Genomic DNA, 11,788 nt, shown 5'->3' with positions numbered 1-11,788 from the left:
CAGGAGCTCCGGGGAAAGATTAAGACACCACAACAAAGGTTATCATGGAACGGCAATATGTTTGCCAAATATCATTAGTTTAAGAAGCTGAATAGAATCTGTCCTTGAACATTGAATGCTGTCGAAAATAACATTGCGTCATGGAAATGGGTGTGGACGCAAATCTGAAATGTGATTGGATGGTTGAACATCCCCTGGTATATAAGAGCAAAACAGTTGATTCCTTTACAATTTTCTGACAATCATCGAGCACAGAATTGGATATCATCTGTGTATTTGTCCAATGAGTAGCACAAGATTTTAATGGCCTTAAAGTTAATAAAAAGGCAGCTAGACTTGTTGATTGTGAGCCATAACGAGGCTACAAACAATGTTTCCGTATTGTGAATATATACTGGGAAACTAATCGCTTAGATATTCAGTAGATTCTTGTGTAATAGGATATATATTAACTGCAGCTAACAAACTATTACAGCTTTTCTTGTATAAGATAACAGTAATAATTCTGAAATCTGTCAATAGACACGTTTGAAGAACCTTCACAATTGTGGTAAACCGATAGCATTCGCCCTTAAACCCGTGTTGTATCTTCATATCAAGTAACAGTTGAAGGCCAAACGTTGACTGCGCTTTTTTAATGTCAAATTGTGAATCTTATCAGGCATGATGTATGAAGCTTGTCCAATCAAGCTACACATGCCAAGTGAAATACGCCGTCCGTCTGCAAAGTCCTTTTTTGTACTTTTCCGTTAAAAACCTGTCTAATGACTGACTCTTGTCAATAATAACGCTTGCTCTGACGTTTATAAATCTTGTTTTGAGGGCTTAGAGCCTGGGTCACACCCATACTGTGTCTACTCCATTCAGCGTGCTGCCTTCAATAGGGACAACTGTGTGAGTCACAAGCGCTGCCGACGTATATTGTGCTCCGATCATTCCCATTGGTCAGATGCGCAGCAAACTTGGAGTTTGAACCCAAAGGCCCTACTTTTTACGCTCTGAAAGCCCGGACCTAATCCGATTCAACTGCTGTGAAGCAGGGAGTGGAAATGATACAGTTTTACCGGTACCGCCGGCCAGATTGTCAGGTATAGTGTATTGACAAGTGGTGAAAATGTTTTGTGTACTTTTCGTTGTTTTGGCAGCTACTGGCATCGCTGCAGGAACTGAAGATGATGGACAGACACCGTTTTACGGCAACGCATCGGCGCCGACACAGCAGATTCTGAAAATTTCTGAACAGACCATTTCAAGAACTTCAGAAGCTCCTCCAGAAAAGTCAACGTCAGCAACGCCACGTACGTCCACGACATCGGCCGATGGAGCGGCACAGATATATCGACAAACCAACAGACCACTGAGTAAAGCCATTGACTGGAAGGACGATATTGATTCGGATTTGTCAAATACCAATTCGAAATCAAAACGGAAAATGATTAAGAAGCTTACCAGAGAAAGGGAACGTGAAGAGCGAAGGCGAAAACGGAAACAAAAGGCTGAAGAGAAACGCCTGTATATGGCTAGAAGAAAAGCCCAACAGTCAAAGAGAAAATATGATAGAAACATAGACAGCGTACAATCCGTCAAGAAAACATGCCTGGAATGTGAAAAGAAACTGAAAAAGGAAAACACGGAAAAGATGAGACGTGAGTCGTTCAAGAAGCAGGTTGTGGAGAAACTACGTCTTGATCTGAGTCGTCCTGTGCGAATTCCAGTTTTGAATCAGGAGATTCTCCGTCACGGGATTATGGACGATGAGTCTGTCGATGACAGTAACGGATACGCCAAGACAACCGACATCATCCTCTTCGCAGCGGACAGTAAGTTATCTGTTTCAGTACATTTGTATCTCGTTCAGTTGATTCACTTTTCTTTCAGTTTTGAATCTTAAATTATGAAAGAAAAGCTCTCGGTTAGGATTGTATTGCAGCTAGGCTTTGAAAACCGATATACCGTGTCAGACTTGGTATATGTAAACCCGCAAATTATTAATTTGAAAACATACCTTATCGGTCAGCATCCCAAAAGAATGATTACTGTTGTATCCACAACGGTCCAACCTGTGGTTATCAGTAGACATTGTAATGTGCTGTAGCTGTAGTATATCTGCAGTGGCCAATACACGGTTTAAATTGTTAATTTCCATACGTCTTTGTTTTTTGTTTTGTGAGTATCAACTACCTAGCTGCTGGGCTCGGCGACAGACACTGGCTAGGTGTTTTAAATCCCGCCTATCCAATATTTAGACAGGCTATGAGTGATTTTGGACTCAGTGGAACTTGAACCAGTATCACTTGTTCTAAAGTGGATGGGTATCGCCAGTTGAATCAACATCACGATACGAAAAAATATGGACATTGTACGTTCTGATTTCCACACCTTACCCCTGATTCGAATGTTGCTTGCTTCAGATGTTGCCAGGGTTAAGGTAACCAACATTATGCCCATGTCTCGAATAAATACCCGTGCTTAACAAACCCGTCCCATTTTACTTAGTTAATGAAAGAATGTCTACATCCCTATCATGTCATATCAGGCGGGATAATGATTAAGAACAGTTTATAACCCAATCGAAATGAAAGCCTTGCCGGTCGGTAATGTCTTGAATTTTCGTAGTTTTCACCGTAACCATTGTAAACATTTGAAATATAATTGGCATATCTCCTTTTAAGTTTATTCAGCAATCCTTTAGCAATTTCAAGGAATGCAATATGCAGCGACATGGCGTTCTTTTGTTCGTGAGTGAATGGTCAGTCCAAACGACCTTCCTCCTCAAACTGAATGAAAAGACCACCTTCTTCCTTTGTGAAGAAGTCGTGTGACTGTGTGCTGACCCCAAGCACCACGAGCTGAGCACGTGTTCGGCATGTGGTCAAATGTTCACTCACTATGACCTACATGCTGATGCAATATCATTTCAAACCGAACAAACCGTTTTCTTTTCAAGGCATGGTCGCCAATAATCAACATATTGAACTTTGCGAAATAAAGCATTGGAAATGTTATCAAGAAATTTCATGACTCGTCATATTTGGCTTCGTATTGCTTTGTTAGAAAACCTTAACGGCTAAAATCAATAAAAGGGTCATCCTAATTGAAAAACCAATAGAACTTAGCTATACAACCAGATAGCAAGCTGAATCAGCAATCAGGACTTTCGTCCTTCCATGTTACATCCTCCGGATTAAGTCGGAAGGTCGCGGTGTAGTAACATAAGTATATTACTCAAAGAAGTGAAAGAATATCGGAGTTATATGAAGATATATCACACAGCGACACATTAACAGCAATAATATTATGACAATGATTTTTACTTCTTTTGAGTAGCATATATAAATATCCATTGACGTCATTCAGCTAAACAAGTATGGACTGAGCTCTCTTTAGACTTCGCCAGTTTGCTTTTGATATTGCTATAGTTTACGGGATAGCTTAACGGTTTAAGCGTTCGTATGGCACGGCACACACACGAGTTCTATTGTCCGTCGTGTGCGTAGAATAAGTGACGTCGTCCCCATGCCGGCAGTGATTATACTGGAATATTATTTAGAGTGAATGGTGTAGATATGGTACTCACTCTCCCTCACACACCCAGTAGGGTATATAGTCTTCTCAATCTACCCAATGAGCCTTTTGTAAGTTTACGAACCGCTGGTCAATTGGCTGATATCAATAAGCGACGTCCTCTAACAACGCGCACAAAGTGAATGGTGTGCATTGATATTTATATGCATACAGTTGTGACTGTTCAAGGGTGAAATGGAACTTTGGGCAAGTGTACTACAGGTAATCGCATCGGTTAAGTGATTGGGTCTATTGTACTTTACATCCTTAAGTGGATTTATGTATCCAGCGACAAATTATTGCCTTACATCAGGTCAAAGAGACTATCGTGTGAAAGATTGACCTTGAAGACATTCACGGTAAGGCGACAAACACTTAGACCTGAGTCAGACACCTTACTGTGTGATCACGTCTGTGTGCTGACTTGTCAAACATCGAACAGCCCATGTGTCTGTCAGTAATTATAGAGTTATCTCATATGCAGGACTGAAAAAGATATGGCAGGATCATTATGTCTGACTTGTTTTCAAATCTTTTAAGGCCCACATTATAAAATCTTCCTGTTGTGAATCGTCATGGGACCCACGTGTCTACCTATTGTCAATCGTCATAGAACCCACGTGTCTATCGGTTGTCAGTCGCCATACGATGCACGTGTCTCTCTGTTGTCAGTTGTCATAGGATCTACGTGTGTAACTGTTGTCAGTAAGTATTGCTATATGCCCCATATGTCAAACTGGTGTCAATCATTATAGGACTCACGTGTTTTGTTGTGGTCAATCGTTATAAGACTCGCGTGTCTACCTGTTGTCAGCTGTCAGACAATCCACGTGCCTTCGTGTGGGCAACCGTAACAGAACCCACGTGTCTTCTTATTGTCAATCGTTATAGGATACACATATTAAACTGTAAACTGTTGTCAACTGTCATGGGATCCACGTGTGTACCTATTGTTAATAGTTCTATGACCTGCTTGTCTTCTTCTTGTCAATCGTTATAGAACTCATGTGTGTATCTGTTATCAATCGTTACAGGACCCTCGTGTGTACCTGTTGTCGATCGTTACAGGACCCTCGTGTGTACCTGTTGTCGATCGTTACAGGACCCTCGTGTGTACCTGTTGTCGATCGTTACAGGACCCACATGTCTTCTAATCTTGTTGTCAATGTTGTCATGCACCCAGTATTAGTCGCAACTTCTGACTACTGTCAATTATTGCAAACCCAATATTGAAAAATACTCCGCGTTTTACTCACAATATATAATTTCCCTGTCCATATTATCTGAACAGATTGGTGCTGACAGCTGAGAGTTTCGACATTCGATATACGCATTCGTGTTGCGCATGCTGTGACACCATCTGTTTAAGACGCGCAGGTGCCATGTATTGAATAACTTAAGTGTCACATTCCATAGTGCAAATATCGTTGACAGCAGACTTGTGCCCTCAGTCTGAAAAGTAATCTGCTCCTACAACCGTGAAAGCCTCTAAATCATGAAATCATGAGAGGTTGGCAGTTAAGTTACAAGATATCTGATACAAAACACATCATCTTGATTTTATATGCCCTATCAGGGACTCGTGAATAGGTGTTTATTTATGATAATCATCTCGATCCGTCCCTAATAGCTGACTTTACATCTGGGCTTAGTTATGTGCGAGCGGTTTCAGACACTCTGGTATTTATTACGTCTGGCTCCCCGATACGAGCTCGCTCTATGCTCAACGGTGCACACGCGGATAGTGCCAGTATATGCCAGGACAACTGTAACAAACAATTGACATATTAACATTCATCTGAAGGGTTGACTCATTTTACTCCAACATATCCTACACATTAAGCCAATTAGCCTTCAACCAGACAGAAACAGGTGCGGATGCAGCTTTTAGAGAAAAGAGGTGCACAGTTGAATTTCACCCGTTTGACGTTTCAGTGGTCTGGATCCGCCTATGCGGAAAGATGAGCTATACGTACCCTTGACGTATCTCATCCCAAGACGTTTAGAAAGGTTGCAGTAACAATGCTTGGCATTCGGTATTTAGGGACGATTCAATGACATATCTCACTTTGAATCGTTTGTATGTTATTAAACACCGCAGCTGTCCCAGCTAGATGACGGCGGTCTGTGGATATTCGAGCCTGAGCCAGACAATCCAGTGATCAAGAGCATGAACATCGGCAGATTACGCTAAATCAGAAACGATGTCAGCGAGTAGGCGGTGTTGGAATAAATAAAAAGTTGATTTTTTTTTTCTTTTGGGGATGTGGGGTGTACAATTAGGAGGGTTGGGTCGGTCGGGCGATGAGAAACACAGACAATAGAAATTGCTGGCAAAGTCTCAACCATGTCGGCAACTCTGATCACCTGAAGGCCACTTCTAAACCCGGACCTTCACAAGTCGTTACGAGTCTGTCTCACAGGCCCTGAACCGCATTATTTTCACACTGCTAGCCCTCCCTTCAATGTCTTACAGGCCCTGAACCACATTATTTTCACACTGCTAGTCCTCCCTTCAATGCTGAAATCTTAAATGAAGCAAGTCTAGATTTCCTAAGATACCTATCTCCGAAAGGCTCCTTTTCAATTTAAATGGGTTTCGCAAAAAGAAAACATTCACAACACACACATATCTTGGCTCTTGGCTCTGGCAATATCGAAGACCTGGTGTCTGCTCCAGTCACACTTGTCGTCTGCATGTTCACGGGAGGACGCACGAGCTGCACGCGTGTCATATCAGCCTGTTGTGACAAGTGCTGACTCACACAATAACTGCGGGAATGTAAACTGTTTTCCATGGGAGCTTTGCTATACTGTTTATTGTATCTTTCGTAAATGAAATTAACTGAACATCAAGTCAGATATGGGGTATTGATGTGGGCGGACATTCCTATTGTACATAAGTCTCCTTAAAATTTAGCTTTGCTTTCTCTTAATAACTGAATTGAGTGAGTAAGGATAGTTTCAAGGGGCATTAAGCCACATTAGGCAGGCCAATATCAAAATATCAAGGGATCGGGGGGGGGGGGGGGGGGGGAACCAGTAGTGTGTTTCATACATGGTACCCATTTAGGAATAAAACTCGGTTCTACGGCGTGACGCTTTACCCACGAGGCTACCCCGCCGTCCAATTAGGTTTAAAATGTTGCATGTAAAGCGTTCAGTATTTTGTAAACATTGTATTGTATACATTCAGTGTTAACTATAATATGGCACGCGAAAATGCACATTTTGAAAAGACTTCCTTTGTTTTAACAGTTACGAGAAAATGCAGATACCGGAAGTCAACTGGATGCTTCAAGTTCAATCTCCGGAATAAGATCAATGGACATGTGACATCCGCTGAACTGTTGATTTATAAACTCCACGATCCGAATGATGGTCAGCAGTCATTCATAGTGTCAGAACTGGAACGACCAAAATTTCGAAAACACATGCCAAGGAACATCGTCACTCGAATGGACACGGACATTACCGAAGGATGGTTGACATTTCGATTGGACAAAACGGTTCAAAAATGGGCTGAAAATAGGAACATGAATGATGGTATCGCAGTCAGGTGCAAAACATGTGCGCGGGATTCACACAAGCAACTGTACAGCGCCAAAGAGGGCTACAAGCCTGTCCTTATCGTCCATATTAAGCCAATGTCGAAACGCCGACCACGGAGGAGTGTTGAGTGTAATGGTGACAGTAGCAGGTGCTGCAAACACAACTTCTGGATCAAATTCAGTGAAATCGATCTCATCCATATTCTTCGTCCAGAAGGCGTATGGGCTAATTACTGCACGGGCTCGTGTGATCGTGAGTACACCCATTTCGTTCTGGGGAGGTAGGGGTTGGTCATCAATTTTGCACACATGATCTAGAGATCTGGAGGGGTGGGGGTGGGTGTCGTTGATCCTGTACATGACAAATAGCGTGTACGTGCGTGTGTGTGTTTGTGTGTTTGTTTGTTTGTGTGTGTGTGGTTCGGGGGTGTAGTGTCTTTCACATTGTAGATGCAACTCCGCAAAGATCATCATGTAAGCCCCTTTTAACCCCAAAACCCTCTATAATGACTGCACCATATGCCCCTCGTATTGCTGATTACCACAAGAACTTCCCATTGCTAAGTTATACAGTCCCAAGACAGCGGACTGAACAATTTGACCCTTGTACCTGCTGCTGACTGTGCTATGTAGCCTTTGTAATTGTGACTATCATGAAGCACTCTTATTGCTGACTATACCATCAATGAAGCCCTCTTACAACCTTACACTCTGCCGTATTGGTGATGATACAACATTACGCTCTAGTGTTGACTGTACCACGAAGTACGCTTATAGCTGACGACACAACTCTACCCTCTATTGCTGAATGTACCGTGAAACACTCTTGTTGGTGACTATACAACCTTACCCTGCGGTGTTGAATGTATCGTGAAGCACTGTTATTGGTGACGATACAATCTAACCTTCTATTGCTGACTGTACTTGAAGCACTCTTTATTGCTGACTATACCACGAAACACACCAATTGCTTACACTAATAGGAAGCAATCTTGTAGTTCACAATTTCATATAAACTTTTGTTGCTGACTGAATAATGCACTCTCCATACTGCTACACACAGTTATCTTCTCTGTTTCAGTGATGACAATGGGGCACTTCAACCACACGGGATTGCTACAAAGTGTTCGGTGGAGTGACGTCGCCAACGACACCATACGTAACGCCATTACACCCTGCTGTGGAGCTGTTCGACTCAGTACAATGTCACTCCTCTACGCGGACGAACACGGTGACATTCGACAGGCACACGTGCCCGACCTTGGTGTAGAAGAATGTGGCTGTTTGTAATGCGAAACAGTGACCTTGACCTTCAATACTGCCGTTACAATGCATGCTTTTTCTGTTTTATATACCTCCGTGAAACGTTCCTATTGTAGCAAAGTGATTTAATTGTACCACTGGCTTTAAAGCATCCATCCACGTTTCTGTTTGCGCTTGTGATAACCAACCCTAACCGTGGATATGGACGACACAAATAAATTCATCAATGTAACAGTACCTTTAGTACAACCAAACAACGATGACGCTTGTGAACTTCCAAGTTAAGGTTATTAAGACATCTGAGGGACATTTGGGTAGACAAGTGATTTTAGGGGTTTGCGCGTAAAATCAGTAACCCGCTTCGATGGATTAAATTTGTGCAGCCAATTTCTTGTGTCTTCCGCCGCTGGAATATTGCTAAAACATTCTCATTCGATGTATGCAGGCTTACTACAGCTATACAGGGGAACGTTGTATTACGTTATCCTCTCATGATCCTCTTTCATGCTTGTGGTAAGTGAGTGAGTGAGTTTAGTTTTACGCCGCACTCAGTCTTATTCCAGCTATATGGCGGCGGTCTGCAAATAATCGAGTCTGGACCAGACAATCCAGTGATCATCAACATGAGCATCGATCTGCGCAATGGAGAACTGATGACATGTGTCAACCAAGTCAGCGAGCCTGACCACCTGATCCCGTTAGTCGCCTCTTACGGCAAGCATAGTCGCATTTTGTCGCATGCGTGGGTTGCTGAAGGCCTGTTCTACCCCGGGACCTTCGCGGGTCTGCTTGTGGTAAGAGGCAAAAAACGTGATCCGACGGTCAGGCTCGCTGACGTGGTTAACATGTCATCATATCTGTCGATGTTCACGCTCTTGATTGTCTGGTCCGGGCTCGATTATCTACAGACTACCGTGATATAGCTGGAATATTGCTGAGTGCGGCGTAAAAATAAACTCACTCGCCCACTTGATTTGCATTAACATTTGACCGACCAATCAAACATAATGGCTATGGGTAAGGTAGATGTATCTGAACACATTAATTTCCATCATTTCTGAGAGCTTTCTCTTTGCGTGTGTGTCAGCCTTTCAGTATTGAATGTCTCGCCAACTCACTAACTTCACCTCACAGGAACTGGCCACCCTGTTGCTGATTTCATTTATCCAACAATGAGGCGGTAGCTCTTATTGTCATTGGTCCGATAGACCTAGAAGCGAGGCGAGTAATATCATATGAGATCGCCAGAACCATGGGAACGGGTCTATTGGCCGGAGAAGGTTTACCAAAATCAGTAGGTAGGTGTTGTGAATAAGAGTGAATAGTCGTGTGTTTACATTATACGTTATCTTACCTCTTTGCATGGTGACAGACTGAACGCTCTCCTATTATTTTCAATGTACAAGCGAGTACATCCCGCTGGGAATGCCGAACCCATTTGGTACCTCGTGGTAGTAATTTTTTAAATCTCGATTGTCATTGAATCGCATATGATGTACGGAAATTACCGATGTTTTGCGAATGCAATTCGATGGACGCAAACTAACTGTAAATCTAACGATGACTACAAAAGATATCTACCACTGATCACGAGGGGAACATGGGTTAATGTAACCTCTATGTTTGTTTGTATCCCCTGAACCCGTAGGGCGAGGGAAACATAAACAAACATGTAGGGGACTTCAACCCTTAGTGAACTACGTATTTCTCTTACCGAATTCCTCAATATTAATGGTGAATTGTTTGAGGCATGGGTAGATTTAGCAGAACACAAAAGCAGATTTAGAGTTATGTCCCCTCAATCGATTTGCCTTTGCAGATCGCTTATATGCAGGGTACATTGAAAACAATAGAAGAGCCCTTAGCCAATCAGAAAATGACTTTCATGTGTGAGGTAGAATAAATGGTGCATATTACTCCTTTCACGATGCAGTTTCAAACAAAACTGAGAAGGGTTTTCTTGAGACTGAACGTGTGTTCTCAGATAAACGTGCATGAGTTTATATATGACATCGCTGTTTCCAACTTTTAATACTTGCATGGCAAGGGGCAGTGGGGTAGGCTAGTGATTAAAGCGTCCTCTCGTCACGCCGAAGATCCGGGTTCGATTCCCCACATGGGTACAATGTGTTAGACTAGTACCCAAAGAATGCAAAACGGATAATGGCCCCATAGTATCAGGGCGTCGTTCCATGACACGACCTAGGATTTTGTTAACGCCACTATTGGTTTGTTGAGCAACAAAAGAACTCTTATATCCCCGCTTGATTAAGACAGCTTATCTGGATAAACCCGTTTTTGTAGGATTGTCATGTAATACAGTAAAATCTTGTTCATTGGCGACATTGTTCAGTGGTCTGGGTGCTTCGTATTTTTCATGGCCATTCCGGAAGGAACAAACTGCAAAGGGTCTTTATATTTCAGTATGTGTAGTCGAATACAGATGTGTCGAACTTTCAAACGTCGAACTTACGGCTGTCTCGATGAAAAAAGTGGTCGTTCTGCATTTTTAAAATGAAATCATAATTTTCACTACCCTCTCAAAACCTCGTGTAACTAGAAATATTTACGCTAGTCGCTTCAGCTTCGACACGTGTGTTTCTATACTGATCAACAAAAGAAAGGTTTCTATGTAAAAGACATGAACATGAACTGTTACTTTTATCAGATTTCAACTTTCGCTTTAATTGCTGGGCAGTGCATTGTTTCTGATCCGCCTCTAGATACTGTCATAGTTTAGGTTGGCCTTTCCCGAACTTACACACCACCCCGAATGATAAATGACGGTCGCATGTCCGTCATTTCGAGATTTTACTGCTGATTGTTTGCTTGTGCGCTGTTTTGCAAAGATGATTGTTGACTTGACTTATTGTCCAAGGTTCTGCATGTATAATCGTGGTATTTATGACTCGCCATTACAATGCAAATCAAACAATGCAAATCTCACACGAGCCCCTTTTCTGGACATATTTTTACTGATAGTATTTTGAAATGTGAAATGTGTTTTAACACGTGTAGCCTCAAAGGCACGTTGTTTGAAGACTGTAGTGTAATTTGTTTATTTAGTGCTAATTTTCTTAATAAAACTTGCAACTTTGTTATGTGTTCATTTGTAAATGTACCTGTGAAGATCCGGGATAGAACTGATCTTCAGTAAAGCATGCTCGTCGCAAGAGGCGACTAACGGGATCGGGTGGTCAGGCTCGCTTTCTTGGTTGACACATGTCATCGTATCCCATTTGCGCAGATCGATGATCATGCTGTTGATCACTAGATTTCTGGTCCAGATTCGATTATTGACACACCGCCTCCATATAGTTGGAATATTGCTGAGTGCGGCGTAAAACTAAAATCCCTCACTCCTTTGTAAATGCATGTGAGTGAGGTTGGATTAGAGCCGCTTGAACACA

General features: G+C 42.3%; 1 protein-coding gene across 1 annotated transcript; it reads left to right on the top strand.

The window, feature by feature from the left end:
- Window positions 1-992: 992 nt before the first annotated feature.
- LOC137291625 (growth/differentiation factor 8-like) lies at window positions 993-11,475 on the top strand. The gene is made up of 3 exons (XM_067823032.1): window positions 993-1,820; window positions 6,823-7,368; window positions 8,197-11,475. The coding sequence occupies exons 1-3, from the start codon at window positions 1,115-1,117 to the stop codon at window positions 8,403-8,405; spliced, it is 1,461 nt and encodes a 486-aa protein (XP_067679133.1). The 5' UTR covers window positions 993-1,114; the 3' UTR covers window positions 8,406-11,475.
- The last annotated feature ends 313 nt before the right edge of the window (window positions 11,476-11,788 follow it).

The sequence above is a fragment of the Haliotis asinina genome, chromosome 7 (assembly GCF_037392515.1).
Source record: "Haliotis asinina isolate JCU_RB_2024 chromosome 7, JCU_Hal_asi_v2, whole genome shotgun sequence".
Taxonomy (NCBI): domain Eukaryota; kingdom Metazoa; phylum Mollusca; class Gastropoda; order Lepetellida; family Haliotidae; genus Haliotis; species Haliotis asinina.
Note: the sequence above shows the minus strand (reverse complement) of the source record. Positions and strands in the feature narration are given on the sequence as shown.

Coding starts and splice junctions, on each gene's coding strand:
- LOC137291625 (XM_067823032.1), top strand. CDS start 1,115: ATGTTTTGTGTACTTTTCGTTGTTTTGGCAGCTACTGGCATCGCTGCA. Junction 1,821..6,822: donor CATCCTCTTCGCAGCGGACA/GTAAGTTATCTG, acceptor TTGTTTTAACAG/TTACGAGAAAATGCAGATAC. Junction 7,369..8,196: donor CTGCACGGGCTCGTGTGATC/GTGAGTACACCC, acceptor TCTCTGTTTCAG/TGATGACAATGGGGCACTTC.